Genomic DNA, 23,786 nt, shown 5'->3' with positions numbered 1-23,786 from the left:
GGCGCCGTTTCCGGTGCTGCAAGATGGCGGACGCGGGGGAGGCCGAGGCCGGAGCCGGGACCGGGGCAGAGGCAGAGGAGCGGCTCTGTAAGAGAGCCCGGCTGGAGGCTGCAGCCGGCAGCCCCCACACCCAGGGACAGCCCGAGGAGCCGCCAGAGGAGGCGCGGAGGAGGAGGAGGGCGGCCGGAGGCGAGCGCCAGGACAGCGGGCCCGAGAGCGGAGCGGCAGCGGGAGCAGGTACCGGGGGTGAGGAGAGGGGATGGAGCGAGGGGGGAGGGTGAGGGTGAGGAGAGGGGATGGAGTGGGGGGTGAGGAGAGGGGATGGAGTGGGGGGGGGAGGGAAGGCGAGGAGAGGGGATAGAGCGAGGGGGGTTGGGAGGGCGAGGAGAGGGGATGGAGCGAGGGGGGTTGGGAGGGTGAGGAGAGGGGATGGAGAGAGGGGGGTTGGGAGGGTGAGGAGAGGGGATGGAGAGAGGGGGGTTGGGAGGGTGAGGAGAGGGGATGGAGAGAGGGGGGTTGGGAGGTTGGGAGGGTGAGGAGAGGGGATGGAGCGAGGGGGGTTGGGAGGGTGAGGAGAGGGGATGGAGAGAGGGGGTTGGGAGGGTGAGGAGAGGGGATGGAGAGAGGGGGGTTGGGAGGGTGAGGAGAGGGGATGGAGAAAGGGGGGTTGGGAGGGTGAGGAGAGGGGATGGAGAGAGGGGGGTTGGGAGGGTGAGGAGAGGGGATGGAGAGAGGGGGGTTGGGAGGGTGAGGAGAGGGGATGGAGAAAGGGGGGTTGGGAGGGTGAGGAGAGGGGATGGAGAGAGGGGGGTTGGGAGGGTGAGGAGAGGGGATGGAGAGAGGGGGGTTGGGAGGGTGAGGAGAGGGGATGGAGAGAGGGGGGTTGGGAGGGTGAGGAGAGGGGATGGAGAGAGGGGGGTTGGGAGGGTGAGGAGAGGGGATGGAGAGAGGGGGGTTGGGAGGGTGAGGAGAGGGGATGGAGAAAGGGGGGTTGGGAGGGTGAGGAGAGGGGATGGAGAGAGGGGGGTTGGGAGGGTGAGGAGAGGGGATGGAGAGAGGGGGGTTGGGAGGGTGAGGAGAGGGGATAGAGCGAGGGGGGTTGGGAGGGTGAGGAGAGGGGATGGAGTGGGGGGGGGAGGGTGAGGAGAGGGGATGGAGTGGGGGGGGGGAGGGTGAGGAGAGGGGATGGAGTGGGGGGGGAGGGTGAGGAGAGGGGATGGAGTGGGGGGGGAGGGTGAGGAGAGGGGATGGAGTGGGGGGGGAGGGTGAGGAGAGGGGATGGAGCGAGGGGGGGGTTGGGAGGGTGAGGAGAGGGGATGGAGTGGGGGGGGAGGGTGAGGAGAGGGGATGGAGTGGGGGGGGGAGGGTGAGGAGAGGGGATGGAGTGGGGGGGGGGGTGAGGAGAGGGGATGGAGTGGGGGGGGAGGGTGAGGAGAGGGGATGGAGTGGGGGGGGAGGGTGAGGAGGGGGATGGAGCGAGGGGGGGTTGGGAGGGTGAGGAGAGGGGATGGAGCGAGGGGGGGTGAGGGGATGGAGTGGGGGGGGAGGGTGAGGAGAGGGGATGGAGCGAGGGGGGGTTGGGAGGGTGAGGAGAGGGGATGGAGCGATGGGGGGAGGGTGAGGAGAGGGGATGGAGCGAGGGGGGGAGGGTGAGGAGAGGGGATGGAGTGGGGGGGGAGGGTGAGGAGAGGGGATGGAGTAGGGGGGGGGAGGGTGAGGAGAGGGGATGGAGTGGGGGGGGAGGGTGAGGAGAGGGGATGGAGTGGGGGGGGAGGGTGAGGAGAGGGGATGGAGTGGGGGGGGGAGGGTGAGGAGAGGGGATGGAGTGGGGGGGGAGGGTGAGGAGAGGGGATGGAGTGGGGGGAGAGGGTGAGGAGAGGGGATGGAGTGGGGGGGGAGGGTGAGGAGAGGGGATGGAGTGGGGGGGGGGTGAGGAGAGGGGATGGAGCGAGGGGGGTTTGGGAGGGTGAGGAGAGGGGATGGAGCGAGGGGGGGTTGGGAGGGTGAGGAGAGGGGATGGAGCGAGGGGGGTTGGGAGGGTGAGGAGAGGGGATGGAGTCAGTTGGGAGGGTGAGGAGAGTAGACGGTGTGGGAGGGTGAGGAGAGGGGACGGAGTCGGAGGGGAGTTTGGGAGGGTGAGGAGAGGGGATGGAGTGAGGGGGTTTGGGTGGGTGATGAGGGAAAGGAGTTGATTGAGCAAGGAAGATGGATGGGGGTAAGGGTAGGATGGAGATGGTGTTGTGAGGATATGAGTTAGGAGGGTTGGTGCTAAGTTGGAAGATAGGGTGGTGAGACACTGGGAGTAGTGATTGGGGGAGGGTCACGAGGGGTGAGACGAGGAAGGTGTGGGTGGCTGGGCTTTGCAGCTCGTTAACAAAAGCTGGGTGAGGAATCATTTCGAAAAGTACTAAGAACAACACAGCACAGGAGACAGGCCCTTTGGCCCAACAAGCCCGCGCCGCCATTTTAACATGGGTGCCCTCTTCTACCTATGACCTTGTCTACGCCTATTGGACTCCACAACAGTTTAGGACATCCTGAGATTATGAAAGCTACTTTATAAATCATAGAATCCCTACAGTGCAGAAGGAGGCCTTTCAGCCCACCAACCCTACACTGACAACAATCCATGTATTTACCCCACTAGTAGCCCAACACTAAAGGGCAATTTAGCATGACCAGTGCACCCTAACCCACACTTCTTTGAAGCATGCGAGGAATCCAGAGGACGTGGAGGAAACTCATACAGACACGGGGAGGATGTACAAACTCCACACAGACAGTGACCCAAGGCTGGATTTGAACTGGGTCCACAGCACTGTGAGGCAGCGTTGCTAGCCACTGTGCCACCTACGGCTCTTTATTTTCTTTTTCGTGGCTTAGTTCAGTAGCAGAGTTTCTAAAATATTCAAATAAATATTAATACATAAGAACAGTTTGTAGCTCATCAGATTATTCAATCACTGTAATACACACTGATGTTTTTAGTGTTAAACTTTTATCACTGTGGATCAGATGTATTTCAGCCACTAAAGCTGTCTGAAAAATAATTTTCATTTACAGTAAACATTTATACATTGGATAGGAAAGTCTGATCCTTTCTAGTGTAAATCTTGTTAGATTCACCTCTTTCTGCTGTTAATTATGTGAATTTACATGATCAAGTGAGTTATAATTGAATCTCCCGCTGAGTTTTATGTTCTCAACAGGTGATGAGCTATGATGAAGTTGAGGAAAAATTTGGAATTGCTGTGTGGCATACTAATGCAAAAAATGTTTCTCATAGAATCATTGAACATACAAGATGACCAGTCAGGCTATCATGCCTGTGCTGGACATGTTATATTTGTTGCAGTTTATCTTCTGTGCTTTGGTACAAATAAGCTCAGGGTCTCGAGTGTTCCTGTCGCACTATGAGAAGCTACCTGTCTGATTGTAACATCCTCTCAGCTGCACTAACAGGGAATTCATGTTAATTGATGTATTTCCGAAATTAGGAATGCACCTGTCCAAACATGGGGTTCCAGTAGGATATCCCTTGGCGAGAAACCATAGTGAGGAACCAGGTGAATGCCTCCCACAATGTTTTGCTGCTTGGAAATGAGTCTGGCTTGGCAAGTCCAAACCCCAAGTAGATAACCTGTTGATCATTTAACAAAATCATTCCTTTTACATAAGATTGCAATGACCAGTTACTTTCTCACGAAAACATTGATTTCCATTAACCACACTTCCTTTTATTTTAGCCAGTCTACCTGTGGGACCTGCAGTAGATGCTGAAGAAATTGTTCCAAATGGGATACGTTCATGGGAAAGTGATGAAGACGACAAAACCTCACACGCTAGCTCAAGTGACTGGACTCCACGTACCCGGATAGGTACAGGTTAATACATCATTGGTGGACTATTCTCTTCTGGAGGGGGAGCCCTCACCACCACCATCCCAAGGATCTCCCAACCTCTGATAGGATGTCCACAAGCCACGGGATTCCCCCCATCCCCACAAGGCACCATTCAATTGTAGTAAGACTTTTGTCACTACACTCCAATGTAGAAGTGTGAAGTGATTCAAAGAGACAATATAAACAAAGGGTCCAATTCTAAGGTGCCAGAGAGAGGGGTCTGAGGGTATATGTAATATAAAGATTATAGGGCTGGGTGAGAAAGCTTAATAAAGCTGAGAGCATCCTAGGCTTTACAAATAGGGCAAAAGTATAAAAGCAAGGAAGGTATGATAAACCTGTGTAAAACGTCAACTGTAGTTCTGGGCACTGTACTTTAGGAAGGACGTGAAGTCGTTGGAATGTAGAGAAAAGTCACAAACAGTTTCAGTGATGAGGAACTTCAGTTATGTGCGTAGATTGGAGAAGTTGGCACTGTTATAGAAAAGAAGGTTGAGAGGAAATTTGATAGCAATTTTCAAAATCTGAGGGGTCTGGCAGTGGATAGAAAGAAATTGTTCTCATTGGCAGAGGGGATGAGAATCAGAGGACACCGATTTAAAGTGATTGGCAAAGGAAGCAATGGCAACACATGGGGACGTAACAAGTAGTTAGGATCTAGAATGCACTGCTTGAGAGGGTGGTGAGGGCAGATTCAATCATGGCTTGCTAAGGTAATAGAATGTTTTATGAAAAACAATGGGGAAAAAGGCAGGGAAGTGGGAATACGCGAGTTCCCCTTGCAGAACCCCAGCATGGCAATGACAGACTGAATAGTCTCTTTCTGTGCTCTACCCATTCTGACTCCATGATCCTTTTGTAATAACATCCAGTTTCCTGATTGCTTGCTATACCCGCATGTTAACTTTCTGTAATGTGTATACAGGGGCACAAGGATAGTCTGAAGGCTAAAGTGTCCCATGTGCTCTCCATTTGTTTTGCTTTTCTATTTTTCCTATTCACAATTTTCAACCCTACAAGCTTTCAGTATTCTACTCAGATCATCAACTCACGTGTACGTTTTAACAATGAAAGTGACAGACTATTTGACTATGAAAATCTAACAGATGATCCCCATTTTCACACAACATCCATGGGTACATACTTCCTGCAGGAGTTTGGATTACTGATCAGGTGTAAGAATTTATCGTCAGCAACTAAACTGAGAATGATTTTGCTATCTTCAAACTATCTTTCAAATGCTTTTCTGTTTAAATGCCTAACTTTTCCCTTTCCAATTAGGTCCATACAGTTTTGTCCAGCAACATCTTATGCTGGGTACAGACCCACGGTCTATCCTGAAGGATCTGTTGCGAGGGAACAGTCCTCCACCTGACCTCGACGACATGACATTGTGGCAGATTGTCCTCAACATTTTGTCAGAGCCACCAAAACGGAAGAAGCGCAAAGATATTAACACCCTGGAGGATGTGGTGAGGATCTTGAAAGAGAGCAAGAAAATCATGGTCCTCACTGGAGCTGGGGTAAGTGTTGATTAATTATTGAGGTACTGCAATTTAACAATCCTCTTAACTGTTGTATACGCTGATGAACGGCAGCTCTCGGTTTATTAGAAACGTGGAAAAACTACAGCACAATACAGGCCCTTCAGCCCACAAAGTTGTGCCGAACATGCCTCTACCTTAGAGCTTACTAGGCTTACCTATAACCCTTTATCTTACCAAGCTCCTTGTACTTATCTAAACGTCTCTTAAAAGACCCTATTGAATCCGCCTCCACCACCATTGCCGGCAGTCCATTCCACACACCCACCACCCCCTGAGTGAAAAACTTACCCCTGACGTTTCCTCTGTGCCTACTCCCCAGTGTCCTCTTGTGGCAACCATTTCAGCCCTGGGAAAAAGCCTCTGACGATCCACTCGGTCGATACCTCTCAACATCTGATCCACCTCTATAAGGTCACCCCTCATCCTTCCTCTCCCCAAGGAGAAAAGGCCGAGCTCCCCAATCCAGGCAACATCCTTGTAAATCTCCTCTGCACCCTTTCTATGGCTTCCACATCCTTCCTGTAACGAGGCGACCAGAACTGAGCCCAGTACTCCAAGTGGGGTCTGACCAGGGTCCTATATAGCTGCAACATCAAACTTTCTCACAGAGCAGGTCATTATCATTTTTAAGACTTGTAATAATTTTTATATAGTTAATGTTTCTGACCTGTCTGTCTTTGGATAAATATTGTACTTGCTAATGGGGTGGATGTAGTGGTTTATCTGAATTTGAATCAGTGCAGGTGGAAAGCTGAAAGTCTTCCTTCTCTGCTCGCATGAAATCAATGTTATCAGTCTGTGTTTAATTTCTAATGATTGATCCATCCAGCTCGCTGTACTATCAGGAGAGCTTCTATTGCAATGGGAAAAATAACAGCTGCAGGTTGATACTTGTGGTTCCCTAAAATTTGGATGGCACCCTTTCTGAAAAATGTTCTGGAGAACATAAGAACTAGGAGCAGGAGTAGGCCATTTGGCCCCTCAAACCTGCTGCATCATTCAATAAGATCATGGCTGATCTTTTCATGGACTCAGCTCCATGAAAAGCACCTACTCATCATAACTCTTAATACTGCCCTGCGTTGTGCTTTTTAACTGGGACAGTTAAAAACTGGGACATGATATGACAGGAGCAACAAGGAAGAAATATATACAGTCCCAACTTTTCTTGGTGAGACTAATGATACCACACGTGGAAAGAAATGAAAAACAGAATGGGGACCAAGGAAAACGTTGTCTTTTAGTAGGTTTGTAGTTCTGAACTGTCTTTAGCTGTGCCTGTATCTTTTAAATGCCAGTGCATTGTTCTCCAGTTTAGCTCAGCATTGTAGGTGTTCCTTTTTGTAATGTTCAGTTTAAACATTATATTGTAGTGGTGAACCTGATGTATTACATTTCCAATACCTAAAATATGGGCTAGGGTATTAGAATTAGAGCTTATTGTTTCATTTCTAAAAACTTGGATTTACAAATTCTCAAGGTTTGAAATATCTAATTAAACCTCTTTTGCCGTGTATATAATAAATGGTTGAATTAATGAATCACTGAAGTTGCAGTGAAGTAAAATAAAATGAACATCTTTCACCTTGTCTTTAAGCTGATATATTTTTGGGTTTGATGCTCTTTTCTAGGTTTCTGTATCGTGTGGAATACCAGACTTCAGATCAAGAGATGGAATTTATGCTAGATTAGCCGTAGACTTTCCAGACCTTCCAGATCCTCACGCCATGTTTGACATTGAATACTTTAGAAAAGACCCCAGACCATTTTTTAAATTTGCAAAGGTAAACATCACTTTAGAAATTATTCTTTAAAAAAATGCTTGCTGCAAAAATATTGCCATCAATCTAAAGGCATGGAGAAAAAGGGTCAGATTGACAGAAAAAGAAAATGTTGGAGCAGAGAGCAAGACAGACTGAGAACAATATACACAGAGACACTGTGACCCAACTACCATTTGTAGATGTTATCCCATAGATCATTCATGAACATAAACAGAATGATGCTTGTCCCTACATGTGGTTTATTGTTCCTTGACTTTTTTAAAATTAGTATTGCTGCTATTGACCGTTCCATTTTCGTCATGCAGGTCTCCTCCAGTTATCTCCAAGACACTGCTTTTGCTAGTTTCACGTTGACTTTGTACCTCCTCAGAAGGTACCACCTGCCGATTCTACATGGTCACCTCTGCTCGTAGACTTTAATGGTGTTACCCAGGATCATGGGGTCAGCTTCATGTATGTTGACAGCACCCAGCTCTTCCTCACCACCACCTCGGTCAACCCTGCAGATTTTGCCACCATTTTCAACTGCCAATTGGCATCAAGACACAGGAGACATAAAACTCCCTCCAGCTTGATGCTGGCATAACCAGAACCAAACCCTACAGATCTGGTTTGAATCAGTCTCCATCTTGGCTGTTAGCACATGTTGGCCCACAGATGTGGGCCATTGTATAACACTAAAGCTTGAACATAGCTTTCTTTCTCTCTTCTCTCCAGGTGATCTGCACCCATGCCTGATGTGTTTCACCTTGCATAACATTGCCTGCCTCTTCCAGCTCATTCTTTTCTCCATCCAAAGCCTAACCAACACTGTTATCTTCAATGCTATTATGGCTCAAGTTTCTCTTTGCATTAAGAGCCACATCCCCACTTCCACTGGATCCCAGTCTCCCACAGTTGAACCAGGATGAGAAATTTCAAGTCTTTTCAATTAAACTGCACTACTTAAAACATTTTTCTTCCCCTTTCCATAGCCCTTTGCTTGGCTTTGCCTGTACATATCACAGCAAGGTCAAGTTCTGTTGTTAGTACGGGTTTCATCCATGCACAAACCGCAATGAATGCGAAACACCTGAGGTCACGTGGTGATCAAATACAAATGTCCACAGTCTTAACGGTAATAGAGGGTAAATAAAGAAAAAGTAATGTTTTGACCCACTTAATGTCTAATAATTTCTCCCGTTTGATATGGCTGTGTATAGTATTTGCCTTTTGCAGCTGGTCACTGATGCTATAATTTTCCAGTCCCTTGTGCTGCACTGAATGCTGCTTTGCACTATCTTGTGTATAAGTTTCCTAGTCAAAGAAAAATTGGCTCTTTCTGCCTTCATCCACTCTCACCCTGGTTGACTCAGGTGTCTATCCTTGCACTTCCTGAATTCTGTCATCACTTCCAGTTTTATCTGCAGCGGATTTCCAACACTGACCCTGCTGTCTTCATTCAGCAATCGGAGATACTATTTTCTCCCGAGTTTTGGAACTCCATTGACATCTGTGCCTTGACTCAAAAGTCCTGCATTTCTGACATCCTTCAGCCACCTGTTGACCCCCTTTCTATGTTCACTTTCCTCTTAATTGCTCCAGCACTATATGAAGCATTCTGCATCAACGCTTTGAATATAATAACTGTTATTGAAATACAAGCTGTCTCACATTAGCTACTTTGACTGTTTGATTTGTTCAAAAATGGTGTGATCCAGCCCCATCACTGTTATACCTCATTCCACGGGCTACCATATATTATCTGAAACTGGAAGCTCACCATGATCTTGTGGTAGTTTCATTGCTGTTTTAGTTGGTTTTAAAAATAATTTTGTTCCAAAGCAGTGTGAACTCTGTCCTTAATAAAAAAGGAGGGAAATTTACTGCAAAAATGATGCGTGAAAAAATAATTAAAGAGGAAGAAACTAATTGCTTCCGAATAGAATCAATCTTTTCAGAAGCCTGTAAAGGTTAACTATTTACTGCTGATGAAACTGTTTGTAAGTTCACATAGAGATTAATATCAGAACTTCTTAAAGTTGAGATTAATTCCATATGTTTTCATGTGTTTTTATTACACAGGAGATTTATCCTGGTCAGTTCCAGCCATCTCTTTGTCATAAATTTATAGCCTTGCTGGATAAGCAAGAGAGGCTGCTGCGGAATTACACCCAGAACATAGATACCCTGGAACAGGTTGCTGGCATTCGTAGGATTGTCGAGTGTCATGGTTAGTTGAGGATAATCTCTTAACTAGGTACTAAAATTACTGAATGAGTCTTCCACCAGCCTTCTCCCACCCCAGCCTCTGCACACTCCCACGAGCAGAAAGCATTTTAGTTCGTATTTGCCTCGAGAGCCAAATGCAATGGTAAAAGCAGCTCAGAAATCGATCTGAAAAGTAAATTGGCGAATGTGTCAAGCTCCTGTTAAACACGCCATCTCTTTGACCTTGCATTTCAAGTACAAGGTTGCACAGCTCCATTTAGTGGCTAGAGTTTGAAGCCTCGCATTCCATATCACGTTGGCATCATGCCATCTACATTCTGTCACTTCTCCCTTGGCCTGGCAGATAATAGGATCGTGTGTGGGACCACGTCCTTTGTTTGATTTTGGGGAGTGGGACAGGAAGCACGGGTCTTGTCTGGCATTGACCCAAGGTAAACACAATGGCATTTATAGCGGGCTGGAGGAGAGCCAGAGACCGAGACTAAACTATGAGACAATTGATTTTTTTTTAAATTCAGACCTGTAATTTGGAGGAAGATTTTGTTGTAAATTGCTACAGTAATAATGTAAATTCTAGATATAAAATGTTGGACTCCTTTTTGTTGCACAGTAATAGGCTGCATGAGTGACCCTCCTTTATCTCAGACGGCCACAAGACTGAAATCAGGCTTGTTCACTAACCATGATCCCAGAAATAAGATTAAATACGCAGACTATTTAATATGTTATAGAAAATGCCCAATCATATGCTAGGATTGTCAACTTCAAGTGGTAAAAATAAAATAAATATTTATAGAGAGGGAGTGCACAACTCTCAGTCAATGTTGAGAGCAGCCAGCACACACCTCACTTCACTTGCCCTTGTTTTATGTGTATATCACTTTAGTTTTACCAGTAGGAAAATAACTGCCCCCACCTAAATCAGCAGAATGGGGCAACCCTCCGCATGGGCAACTGTGAACAAAATGCTTTGTGGGCTGCACGTTGCCCCAGCGCTGCAGGTCGCCCCCACCTCTGCCCTGGTATCATGTTGGGCAGCCGTTACCTTGGATCTGTTTTTACCTTTGGCTTTGCTGTAATTGTAAAAAGTCTGACAACACCAGGTTTAAGTCCAACCGATTTATTTGATAGTACACTCACTAGCTTTCGGATTAGTCCCTTCATCAGGTGAATGGAGAGTTCTGGCCTCAGACAGAGCATATAACAGCACAGACAGTTTACAGATTAAACTGTGAACTGGTGTTGTCAGACTTCTTACTGTGTTTACCCCAGTCCAACGCCGGCACATCCACATCTTTGCTATAATTACCAGGGTGAAGGTCCATGCACTATTCTAGCTACTAAATACTTGTGTGAAAATGTTTTGCTGTTGAATTGTAGACAAACTGTTGCTTTGTTTTCTGAAATTCCTCTCCAGGCTCATTTGCGATGGCTTCTTGTCTGATGTGCAAGTATAAAGTTGATTGTGAAGCAATTAGGAAAGATGTTTTCAATCAGGTAAGAAGGAAGCTGAGATTGTTCTTGTTGAAGATTTGTTATATTTGGTCTTTGAAGTGAAATTGTTGAAATGAGCAGACTGCTCTTGGTTATGTAGAGGCCTGCCTTTTGGTTTTGCTGTGCTGGTGAGGAAGTGCTGCGTTGGCACCAAATTTCTCTGGGCTGATTGCCTGTTTTCAAATCACTCTCTAGCTTTTGTGCTAGCCAGTGGGAGGCATGCATGCCTGTGTTTTGGTTGATAAGTCAATGCAGTTTCTCCTCTACCTGAGGAATGAGAGAAGCAGGAGTAGACCATTTGGCCGTTCGAGCCTGCTCTGCCATTCATCTTGATCAAGGCTGATGATCAAATTCTGCCACATCCAACTCTCCCTGGCACTGTGCATTAGTATGCTGTATTACTGGATTGTCTGAGTCTTCTGCATCAGGACCAATGGTGGACCAGTATATGCTTGTTGAGAAACATGTGACAAAATGAACAGAATGGCTCACAGCATGGAATTAATTTGTGTCTCCTGTTCCCGATCAGGTGGTTCCCCAGTGCCCGAGGTGTCCTCCTGATGTTCCTCTTGCCATTATGAAGCCAGATATCGTGTTCTTCGGAGAAAACCTACCAGAGCAATTTCACAGGAGTATGAAATATGACAAAGATGAAGTTGATCTCCTAATCGTGATTGGATCTTCCTTAAAAGTGCGGCCAGTGGCGCTTATACCAAGTAAGAAATCCAACCCTTTAATAATGCCCACACTGGCTACACTGCTCAGAATCTATCACAGAGACAGGGTTTAATAGAAATGGAAAAGAGAAGCACAGCTTGATATCCTGAAAGCCAAAGGTCATATAGCTGAAACGTTAATTTCACATTCCTTTTTCCACAAATACTGCCTGACCTGTTGAGCGTTTTTATTATTTTCTATGTTTATTTGAAATGTTTGAAGTTGAAATTATATTCAAAACAGTTATAACAGTGTAACAAGTAAATAATGGGCAGTCTAGATATGACATGGAACTAACCCTCTATATTTTCAACTTGGAACTCTCCACTGTTTCCTGTAGAAAGTTTAGCTTTTGGTTCTTATTTAAGCTTGAATTTTAAGCTGGTGTTCAGAAATAGGAAAGGAATAGGCCGTGCAGTGCGACTCAGTGGTTAGAATTACTGCGTCACAGCAGCAGGGACCCCGGTTCAATTCTAGCCTTGGATGACTGTCTGTGTGGAGTTATGGCTCAGGTCAGAAACTCCACCATGTCTTATGGAGCCTGCCTGGACCATAATTTTTGCATCTTGAATTTGGCTCGGATAAGCATGTTATGTTTCACTTCAGGTATGATTCAAATGATGCACCGAGGAGATTTTATCAAACAAAGTTTATTTAAAAATATAATTAACATGTATAGTAAGAAAATTAGCCAGAACCTTTATCAATTGCAAACAAGAAACAAAACAACCACTATAACATATAAACCTTGACGAATATATCTAAGATGTTCCAATCAAAACCAAAACCTTCCACAGACAAAACCCTTTAAACAAATGCAACATAGCAAAGGCTTTCACTCGAGTGATACTGGAAATTGAGCCCTTTGGTTGAAATCTATAGACCTCTAGATGCACTCAGAATAAGAACGGCTTCTCAGAACCCCAGGGAGAGGATCTGGTCAAACTTCCAACCGCAGAATCTTCACTGCAGGAAAGTAAGACCTTTTGGATAACCAGCAGAATTTCCAAAACAACAGGGTGTGAGAGGGAAAACACTTCTTTTTAGCTTGCTGTCCCTTCTAAAAACTAAACTGTAGCTCAGAACTGAAAATGAGAGAACTTCTGTCACCTGATATGCCAACTAGATTTTTTTTCCCCTTCTAATAATAGTTATAAAAAAAACCCAAAGTAAAAACAGACACCTCCCATCTAAGCCACTTAAGGAGCAATAAAAAGACATCTGATAATCAACCTGGCAACACTAAGATCAGCTGGGGCCATAAGCTACGAAAACACTGAAGCTGTGAGAGCTACAGAAACCATGATTTAAAAAAAAACTTTAAGTTTTGTTAGCCACAAGTAGGCTTACATTAACATTGCAATGAAGTTACTGTAAAAATCCTCTGGTTGCCACACTCCGGCACCTGTTTGGGTACACAGAATATATTCTTACAGCATGGCCAATACATCTAACCAGCACACCTTTAGATTGTGGAAGGAAACCCAAGAACTCGGAGGAAACCCACGCAGACACGGAGAACATGCAAACTCTACACCAACAGTGACCCAAGCTGGGAATCGAACTCGGGTCCCTGGCGCTGTGAGGCAACAGTGCTAACCACTGTGCCACCGAGTCCCCTAAAGGAACACTAACATCACAGTGGAGTTTGTACCTTCTTGCCGTGTCTGGGTGGGTTTCCTCTGGATGCTCCAGTTTCCCCCCTCACTCCAAAGACGTGTAGTTGGGGTGGATTCGCCATGGGAAAAGGACAGAGTTACAGGGTTAAGATGGTGGGGTGGGATATTCTTTCAGAGAGTCAGTGTGGATGCCATGGGCCAAATGGCCTCCTTCTGCATGTATGGATTCGGCTGCCTGCATCCACTTGTAGCCCTTTATCTATTTTACTACATCATCAAAAAAAAACTCTTAACAGGTTTGTTAAAAATGATTTTCCTTTCATAAAACCATGTTGATTATGCTCAATCCTACCATTATTTTCCATGTGTCTACTTATCACTTTCTTGGAAATAAATTCTGGTATTTTTCCTACTGTTGATATCAGGCTAACAGGTCTCCAGGTTTCTGTTTTCTCACTCCCTCCTTTCTAGAACAGTGGGGTTACATTTGCCACCTTCCAATCTGCAGGAATTATCCCAGCATTTAGAGAATTTTGTAAGATGATCAACATTTCCCACATCTACACACACCACTTTGAACACTCTAGGATGGAGATCATCTGGCCAGGGAGTTTATTACTTTTCAGCCCCATTAAGCTTTATTCTTGTTCATTCCTTTAGTTCCTCAGTCTTGCTGGTCCCTTGGTTGTCGAGTATTCTCGGAGGTTTTTTGTATCTCCCTCCATGAAGTCAAACACACAGTATTTGTTGACTTTTTCTGTCATTTCCTTATTCCCCATTAGAAATTCTCTTCTCCCTGCCTCAGTAAGCCCACATTTGTCTTTGCTCATATCTTCCATTTTACACACTATACAAGCTCTTACTATCTGTTACGTTTCTTGCTGTTTGTTCTATTTTCTCTTTATCCGTTTTTTGGTTTCCCTTTGCTGAATTCTAAAATGTTCCCAGCCCTCTGGCATACAACTATTTGGGCAACTCGGTGAGCCTCTTCCTTTAATGTAATACAATCTTTAATTTGTTAAGCCATGGTTGGATCATGTTTCCTGCTAGCGTATTGTGTCTCAAGAAATGTAAATTTGTTGTGAACCATGTAATCTCCTTGGTTTAAATTTGAGACCTGAATGTCGGATTGAATTGCATTACCTTGAACTGTAATGTAAAATTATGGTTTCTCTTCCCTAGAGGCTCCTTTACAGTACAGTTATTAATTCGCCCTTTCTCATTGCACAATACTAGATCTGAAAAAGTCCACTCCCAAATTGGTTCTTCAACATTTCTCCTCCACATTTGTCCTCCACAGTCTATGCCAATTAGATTTACCCAGTACCTAAGCGGATTGAGGTGCCTCATGATTAATGTGTTATATGCACCTCTAATTTCACGATGTGCACTGTGCGCTATATTACTGTCACTGTATGTGGCCAATAAAGGACTCTGGAAACATCTGGCAAGTCAGTCAGCATTTGTAGAAAGAAGAGGGAAATTGAAACTTCAGGTGTAGACCCTTCATCAGAACCCAATTTCACACCTTGGAATATCAGTTTGCTCTTCAGAGAGTTAGCAGCAACTGCTGTTGTTGTCCACTTTGCTTGTAATATAATCCTAACTCCTTTGATTTTTATACAGGCTCTATACCACATCACGTGCCTCAGGTGCTGATTAACAGGGAGCCTTTGAACCACCTGAACTTTGACGTGGAGCTGCTGGGCGATTGTGATGTTGTCATCAATGAGCTCTTTCATCGTTTGGGCAGAGAGTTTGAAGAGCTTTGCAGCAATCCGGTAAAACTGACAGAAATCACAGAAAAACCTCCACGATTGCAAAAAGAATTGAAATGCCCATCATTTGATCTCCCTCCTACTCCTCCTGTTTTAACAGAAGATTCCAGCTCATGTGAGCAAGAAATGGAGTCTCAGAAGTTGATAAGCAGAAAAGGGCCTGCAGTTAAAAGTTATGAACCCGTTGCAGAATCTGCTACAAGTTCTGCAAAAGAAAATCCAGAGGAATCTGAGATGGAAAGAATTTTACACGAGAAGGAACTGGACAGCAAGACCTCTTTGGCAGAAAGTTCCGGAAATTGTACCAGCGATTTACATGTCACCCAGCCTGCTGAGGATAATTGTCCAAACACTGAGCATCATGTTCCAAATGACATAAAACATGCTAAAGAAACTCTGAAAAAAGTTTGGAGCAGTAAATGTCCAAAAGAACAAATCAGCAAACGATTGGTTGGTAAGTCATGCTGGAGGATGATTGACCATTTATAGAGTCGTACAGCACGGAGAGAGGCCCTTTGGCCCATCATGTCTGCACTCTCCATCAAGCGCCTATCTATTTTAATCCCATTTTCCAGCACTTGGTCCTTGTATGCTATGGTGTTTCAAGCGCTCATCTAAATGCGTCTTAAATGTTGTGAGGTTCCCACCTCTACCACCGTTTTAGGATTCCCAGCACCCTCTGGGTGAAAAGGCTTTTCCTTAAATTTATGTCCTCTAGTGATTAATCCCTCTGCTAAGGGGAAATGTTTATTATCTACCCTACCTAAAATGACTTTAACCTGGTGTTGTGAGACTTACACTCTGCAGCAAAAGGACCCAGTAGTATGGTAAATGGATATCTGGCACTCATGGAAAAGCTTTGCCATTATTGTGTCTCTAAACAAAACTGTTGAGGGATCCACACATGTGGAAGCTGGATTTTCCCCAGAGTGACACCTCACACTTCACGAATGTCAAAGCTAGTAGCCGTAGCTTGACAGAGTGCTGAAGCAGCTAAAACCAGTTCATTGATACAGAGCTCTGGGTTTGTTGGCTGTTTCTGTTGCCTGTGGCCTCAGCCAGAGCTTGTTTCTTTTTCTTGGATTTGGTTTTTTTGGGCATCACTGCAAGGCCAGAACTTATTCACCTTTGGGTGGTGAGTCACCTTATTGAACCGCCAAAGTGTGGCGTAGGTACAAAGGGGCGGCAAGGGAGGCACAGGGCTTACAGTGTCAGGGACCTGGGTTCAGTTGACTACGTGAGTTTCTTCTGGTTTCCTCTCACACTCCAAAGATGTGCAGGTTAGGTGGGTTGGCCATGGTAAGTTGCTCCTTAGTATCCCAAGATGTGTAGGTTAGGAGATTAGTGGGGTAAAGATGTGAAGAAGTCTGGGTAAGATAGTCTTTTGGAGAGTTGGTGCAGACTTGATGGGCCAAGCGGCTTCCTTCTGCAATGTAGGGATTATACATATATACCCACAGTGCTGTTAGGGAAGAAATTCCTGGATTTGGACCAGGTGACTATGAAGACTCAGCGATGGTAACGCTGTTGAATATCATGAAGAGATGGTTAGATTCTCTCCTGTTGGAGTTGATCACTGCCTGGCACTTGCGTGGTGTGGATGTTACTTGCCCCTTACCAACCGTGGCCTGAATGTTGTCCAGGTCTTGCTGTATATGGGCACGGACTGTTTGTGTCTGAGAGTTGAGAATGATACTGAACACTCACGGTTGTGGACTCGCTGGTTTTCCTCAGTGTGGGCTCGCTACCTTCTATTCACTCAGCTTAATTTAAGTTTCCAGCTCTAATTAATCTTTCAAGTGCCAGCCTTTGTGCACTTGAGTTGTGTTTTCATTGACCAACCTTGTGTTCCATGTAAATATGCTGAAGATTGATCTCACATCATGATGGAACCATACCATTCTTCAATGTCTAGCTTTTCAGCAAATTAATTTTTAAAAACTTTGTTTCCAGTTTACCAGTGGACCGTCTCACTGCCCAGCTGTGTAAATGTAATTTGCTAAGTGCTTGAAGCAGTAAAAATTGTAAAATTATAGGGAAAGAGCGGTGGCAAGGGACTGACCCATCTCCTCTTTGAACGAGCCAGTGCAGACTTGCTGCACTGCATGGGCTCCCTCTCTGCCATACTCAAGGTGTTGCAGCTTGCCTCGCTGGCTTGCAGCAGGATGGGCCATCTGGATTTAATGCAGTGTCCCCTCATTACCGCAGCGAATTGTTAGTCTGCTCGAATCTGTGCTGTTGGTCTTCAATGTACAAATTTGTGACTCAGAAGATGAGTCCTATCCACTGAGCCACAGCTGACGCTGTATGATAAATTGCATATTTCCACTCCGTCTGTTAAATCACTGAGCCTCAAAATAAACATTTGGAAACGAGGGGGAATCTTTCCAAAGCGACACTCGGATTGAAATGTTTTGTGTAAAATAGGAGCGTAGGACAAGAGTAGGCCATTCAGCCTATCGAGCCTGCTCCGCCATTCAATACAATTGCGGCTGAGCGGACACTTCAATATCTTTTACACATGTCCCCATAACCCTTTAACGATAGTGTTAATCAGAAATTTATTAATCTCTATTTTAAACATCCCAATGACTGACTTTCCACAGCCTCCTGGGATAGAGAATTCTAAAGAATCACAAAACTCTGTAAAGAAATTTCTCCTCGTCTCGGTCCCAGTGACATCACTCTTATTTTGAAATTGTGCCGCTTGGTTCAAGTTTCCCCACCCAAGGGAAACATCTTGCCTGCATCTACCCCGCCCTACTCCTTTGAGTATTTTCTAGGTTCCGATGAGACCACTTCTCATTCTAGAAAGTACAGGCCCAATTTGCCCAATCTCTCTTCATAAGACAGTCCCGCCATCCCTGGAACAAATCTGGTGTACCTTCGTTGCGCTTGTCTCTATGACAATAATATCCTTTGAGGTAAGGGGATCAGAACTGCACACAGTGCTCAGGAAGATCTAACCGAGCTCCTATACAATTGACGCGAGGCTTCACTACTCCTGTACTCAAATCCTCTTATGATAAAGGCTAACATTCCATTAGCTTCCCAAATAGCTTGCTAAACCTGCATGTTAGCCTTCAGTGGTCAAGAACACCCAGATCCCTTTGTACATCTACACTTTCTAATTTCTTACCATTTAGGAAATACTCAGTGTATCTGTTCCTTCTACCAGAATGGATAACTTCACATTTTTCCACAGTATATTTTACCTGCCATGTTCTTGCCCATTCACTGTTTGTGTAAATCCTCCTCTAGCTGCTTTATATCTTCCTCACAACACACATTCCTGCCTAGCTTTGTATCATTTGCGAACTTGGAAATATTACATTTGGTTCCCACATCCAAATCCTTGTTATAATATTGTGAACAGCTGGGGCCCAAGTACTGAACCTTGCAGTTCCTGACTAGTCACAGCCTGCCAATGCTACTCTGTGCTGTCTGCCTATTAGACAATCCTTAATCTGTGACAATATGTAGCCTCCTATCCTATGTGCTTTTATTTTGTTAATTAACCTCCTGTGGGGGACTTTATCAAAAGCTTTCTTTAAATATACTACATCCATCGACTTTCCTTTATCAATTTTGTTAGTAACATCTTCAAAAATCTCCCAAGTCCGTCAATCATGATTTTCTATTGGTTAATCCTGCTGACAATGTGCAATTGTCTAATGATCCTCTAAGTGTCTATTAATCACATCCTTTCTAATAGATTCCAGCGTGTTTCCTACCACTGATGTACAGCCAGCAGGTCTGTAGTTCCCTGTTTTCTTTCTCTCTCTCTCTCCCTCCCTTCTTAAATAGTGTGGTGCCATTTGCTTCCAATCTTCAGGAACCATCCCAGAATCTATAGAATTTTGGAAGATGATCAATGCATCCACTATCTGTATTGCAATGTCTTTCAGCTTCCTCTGGGGTGCATAATATCAGGTCCCAACTTTCAGTCCCATTTCTCCAGTACAACCTCATAAATTTCCTTCAATGCTGCATTTTCCTTAGTCCCTTGAATCTCTACATCGCGTGAGACTTCCTGAATCTTCATGAATGAAAATGGATATGTTTTTGTTTCTCTGCCATTTCTTTATTCCCCATTGCAAATTCTTCTGATTCTTCCAGTAATGGACATATATCTTAGTGAAATGATTCCTTTTTACATACCAATAAATGCTTTTACAGCCTGTTTGCTTTTTTGCTCAGTTGCATTAATATTCTGTTCTTTCCTTTATCGGTTTCTTGGCCTTCCTTTGTTTTATTCTAAAAACCTCCCAATCCACAAGTCTGACACTTCCTGACAACTTTATAAACTTTTAATCTTATTACAACCCTCAACTTGTACCCTAGGCTTGTACTCGTTAGAGTTTAGAAGAATGAGGGGAGATCTCATTGAGACGTATAAGATGTTGAATGGGATGGATAGGATAGAGGTGGAGAGGCTCTTCCCGCTCAGAAAGGACAGGACGACTAGAGGGCACAGCCTCAGGATAAAGGGGGGGGCGCGGTTTAGAACGGAGTTGAGGAGGAACTTCTTCACTCAAAGGGTGGTGAATCTCTGGAATTCTCTGCCCGTTGAAGTGGTGGAGGCTGCCTCACTCAATATTTTTAAAATGCGGGTTGATAGGTTTTTGATAAGAGAGGGGATTAAGGGTTATGGAGAGAGGGCAGGAATGTGGAACTGAGCCACGACAGATCAGCCATGATCTTATTGAATGGCAGGGCAGGCTCGAAGGGCTAGATGGCCTACTCCTGCTCCTATTTCTCACGTTCTTAAGTTTTGTCAGCCACAGTTGACTGGCTCTTTTCTGTATCTCCATCCTGAAGGCCTGTATAAGTGCTGTACGCTATGGAATAGTTCTTTATTGCCCATACCTTTTAATGTGTTCTCTCAATCCAGACCAGCCAATTTGTCCCTCGTGATTTCATAATTTCCTTTATTCGATTTTAACACCTTGTCTTCGGATCTATCACGTTGTGGTCACTCATCCCTCCAGGTTCTTTAGCCTGTTAGTGAACTGTTATCAATGTAAAAGAGCTAATTTAAAATATGGTTGTAAAAGAACCTTTCAAGATGAGTGACCACAATATGATAGAATTTTACATTTTGTCTGAAAGTTTGATGTTCTAGAAATTTTCTGAGTAAAGGAAACAGGTATGTAATGAATAACAAAGAGTGTAGAATTCCAACAATGCAGAAGGAGGCCATTTGGCCCATTGAGTCTGCAGCGACAACAATCCCACCCAGCCCCTATCCCCATAACCCCACTTATTTACCCTGCTAATCCCCCTGACACTAGGGTCAATTTACCATGTCCAATCCACCTTTGGAGTATGAGAGGAAAGCTGCACAGACATGGAGAGAACGTACAAACTCCACACAGACAGTGACCCACGGCTGGAACTGAACCCGGGTCCCTGACACTGTGCGGCAGCAGTGTTAACCACTGTGTCACCATGCTGCCCTATGGGTAGGGAATTCCAAAGGTGGTGGTCTACTGACCGCCCAACAACAGAACCCAGTTATGCTGTGGAGCCCACGCATTCAGTGCAGATTTTTCATTATAGGTAAAGGTATTGGGGAGGGGATTGACTGACTATTGTATATTGCTAACTGATTACAAAGGCTTTAAAGTATGTAAATTGCTCCTTTTTCAGATTCCCAGTATCTGTTCTTGGCGCCCAATCGCTACATTTTCCACGGTGCCGAGGTTTACTCCGATTCTGAGGAAGACGATGCCTCCTCTTCTGGCAACAGTGTGAGCGACAATGAGTCCTGCAGCAGCCGAAGTGTTGGTGACGGAGAAGAGGAGAGTGATATTGAAGAATTTTATCATGGGATAGAGGAAGAAGGTGGCACTCCGTACAGAGCGGACGGGATGTACTTTGGGACTGAGAGTGAGCATTTTGGAGGTGGCGATGCGCTGAGTGAGTCAGCTGAAAACCCCGTGCAAGATGAATGTGAAGATATTAATCTGTTGGAGTAAGAGAGACAATTGCATGATACTGTTATGCTACGCTATCCACCAGCATTAAGCCACTTTTAGGACACCTCTTAAAGCCAGTGTGCTGTCCTGGACATACAATGGCTATAATGATCATGCAGAACTTCAGTCTGAAACTTCCTGATAAGTCTATTATACACTGAAAACACTAGGCAACTTTTATTAACTACTTTTCACTGAATATGGTACATCTACCAAATACGAATCTTGCATATTTGGACAACCGTTTAACACTGAGTTCATTGGCATTGCCTTTATTGTCAACATTTTTTTTTTAAACGCTGGGGGTCAGAGTGTCTGCTCCCTGTCAAAATGTTTCACTTTGTTTTAGTTTATTTTCCCTGATTTGATTTAAATGCTTTGAGGTGTACAGCTATTTAATACAGTTCTTCAGAAGCTAAAATGAATGTTCTGTACATATTTTTGTGTGCTTGTTCAAAAGCCATTTAATTGCTGAAAAGGATAAAAGGGAAGAGGTTTATAAAAAAAAGACCAAAGAACAGCAGGAAATCTCAATGACTAGAGCTGCAACAGGAGTTTACAAAGTTCTGCTGCAGGATTTATTTTGGCTCTTGTGGATGGTTTGTTGAAGCATTTTGTGTGGTTTCTTTCCAGTTTGTGTCTTCTCTCATGAAACAATGGTTATAATGTTTTCTGAGATGAGCTGGCAGCTAATTTATACACCATGGTTAGTCTTTTTCATTGAGCTTCAGCTATATATTCGAAGCCGGTAAGTACCTTTTGGAGGCATACTCAAGTTGAGTGAATTTCAGAACAATTTACAATATGTCGCTCTTGTAGTTACATGCTGCCTTATAGAAATTTGTAGGGTTTGCTCCCTGGTGCCAGTTCTGCGCAGACCTGGTTCCAGGTTTGGTACGTAGCAGATTCATGTCGTTCCTTGCATTTTCTTCCTGTGGAAATGAGATGTAAAGTGTGTAATTTTTTTAAAAACTGAAATGTTGGACACCGTTGCAGAATTTAAATCGGAACACTGAAGTAACACTGAACTCTAGTTCCTGCTGAAGTGCCTACATTCTAATCCTCCATTGTACTAGAAGGCTCGATTACTTCTTTTCATTTTTTTGACATTAATTGCAAGGAATCAGCAGAGCCGTTTAATAAAACAAGTAACCTGCTAGATGTGAATTAAGCTAATTTTTATTTACGTACTCAAACGCTTGTTAAAGAGGCCCTTGATAACATGTTGGTCTAGCAGTAATGAGACTCTGATTCCATATTCTGCAGAACAAATAGTGTCCGTGCGCCTGGCATGTTGAAGAAATTTTTGTTTGAACATTAAAATGGGTGTTTTACATTTTGCTAAAAATTTATAAGAATCAAAATCTTGCGGAGGACGTTATGAATTTGTAAAGGGTTTTGCTTTACGATCTCGTTCCGTGAAAGAACTACAGTGCATTCTACAAGAATTAACATCACCATTCAATAAGTCTTCTGAATTTGGCTAGGAGACACATTTCTCTCCTCACCCATCCACATGTGAGGCATTATCTTTTTGTCACATCTGGCATAAATAAATCACCCTTTTATTCTGTACTTTGATTTCCACAGGTGGCGTTCACTGTTCTTGAAATGTGTAAAACTCTTACCTAGTTTTTATTGCTAGAAGAGAGGGGGGTGGGGTGGGGGGGATCTATTAAAGGGAAACATGGTTAAAAAGCTCCCAACCATTTTGTTTTTTTAAAGTTTGGTACAACACAGCTACAAATGCTTTCATTAGTGCCGGATGCATACGGGGAAAACTTGCCTAACCTCAGTTATCGCAAGGTAATGCAGCACTGTGGCAGTTTTAGCTCCGTACGTTAGGTTTCTTTTGTTCTTCAGCTGAGAAACATCAGAGGTCACTGCTGCCTACGTCCAATCCAAAGTTGTTGGTTGAATATAAAAGAATATAGAGGATTAGGCGGGAGGTTAGGATTCATTCGCATAGCAGTGCTTGCTGATTCTTGGGACTTGAGTGCCATGGATCACCACCTGCACAGCATTCCTCATCTGTATCACTGAAAAAATTGTGTAGCATGATCTGATTAACGGTCAACAAAGTTTGATGTGCTGAACGTAGCCTACATCAGCTCTGTCATTTTGCAGTACAGTGTTCAAATAATTTCTCTGTCCTTTGTACATACTGAACGATTAATGTATTCAAACTACTTTTATAAGGAGAGGTTATTAGGAGGTATGTTTTCCGATACAAAAACAATTTCATACTTAAAAGTTTTAGGTCTTCATTTTTTTATGCATTTAACATCCTACGGTTTGAATTTGCAAACTTTTACAAAGCAAATGCTTTTTGAGATTAAAAAGGACTGATTAACAGGAATGTTCTGCTAATTTAAACTTTCAGAAGCTTGTTCTCTGGTTCTATATAACAGTCTCTGTTCTCTGTGCTCTTTTACGATGTATTTTAAAGGATAATATATTGCAATAAATCTCCTTCATAAATTATTTGGCTTTAGATTGATTAATTGAAATTTCCTTTGAAGGGCTATCTTGATGTCCTGAAAGAACATTAGTTTGGTTTTGAGGTGCAGCTCTTCCCCTTGGTCATTGGTAGTTTACCATTTTCTATTGAAGCCAACCAGTTTCTTAAGTTTTTACTTATTAGTGACACAAGTTGGCTTATGTTAACACTGCAGTGAAGTTACTGTGAAAATCCCTCCAATTCACACACTCCGCTACCTGTTCGAATACACTGAAGTGGAATTTATCATGGC

The 23,786-nt window shown here is 44.1% G+C and overlaps 1 protein-coding gene across 2 annotated transcripts; it reads left to right on the top strand.

Moving 5' to 3' along the window:
* The first annotated feature begins 12 nt into the window (after window positions 1-12).
* Window positions 13-23,517, top strand: sirt1 (sirtuin 1). 2 transcript variants are annotated; one of them, XM_080205406.1, is made up of 9 exons: window positions 13-237; window positions 3,747-3,878; window positions 5,184-5,425; window positions 7,081-7,233; window positions 9,298-9,445; window positions 10,862-10,941; window positions 11,468-11,654; window positions 14,901-15,506; window positions 20,705-23,517. In XM_080205406.1, the coding sequence occupies exons 1-9, from the start codon at window positions 24-26 to the stop codon at window positions 21,031-21,033; spliced, it is 2,091 nt and encodes a 696-aa protein (XP_080061532.1). In that variant the 5' UTR covers window positions 13-23; the 3' UTR covers window positions 21,034-23,517. The 2 variants fall into 2 exon arrangements, with proteins under 2 accessions (XP_080061532.1, XP_080061531.1); XM_080205405.1 differs by having other exon boundaries at window positions 3,747-3,884.
* The last annotated feature ends 269 nt before the right edge of the window (window positions 23,518-23,786 follow it).

The sequence above is a fragment of the Carcharhinus amblyrhynchos genome, chromosome 17 (genome assembly GCF_965287045.1).
Source record: "Carcharhinus amblyrhynchos chromosome 17, sCarAmb.v2.hapA, whole genome shotgun sequence".
Lineage (NCBI taxonomy): Eukaryota > Metazoa > Chordata > Chondrichthyes > Carcharhiniformes > Carcharhinidae > Carcharhinus > Carcharhinus amblyrhynchos.
Note: the sequence above shows the minus strand (reverse complement) of the source record. Positions and strands in the feature narration are given on the sequence as shown.

Bases quoted from the DNA above. Each gene is read 5' to 3' on its own strand.
- sirt1 (XM_080205405.1), top strand. From the start codon at position 24: ATGGCGGACGCGGGGGAGGCCGAGGCCGGAGCCGGGACCGGGGCAGAG. The intron at 9,446-10,861 runs GTTAGTTGAGGA...ATTCCTCTCCAG, and splicing joins TAGGATTGTCGAGTGTCATG to GCTCATTTGCGATGGCTTCT. The intron at 11,655-14,900 runs GTAAGAAATCCA...ATTTTTATACAG, and splicing joins GCCAGTGGCGCTTATACCAA to GCTCTATACCACATCACGTG.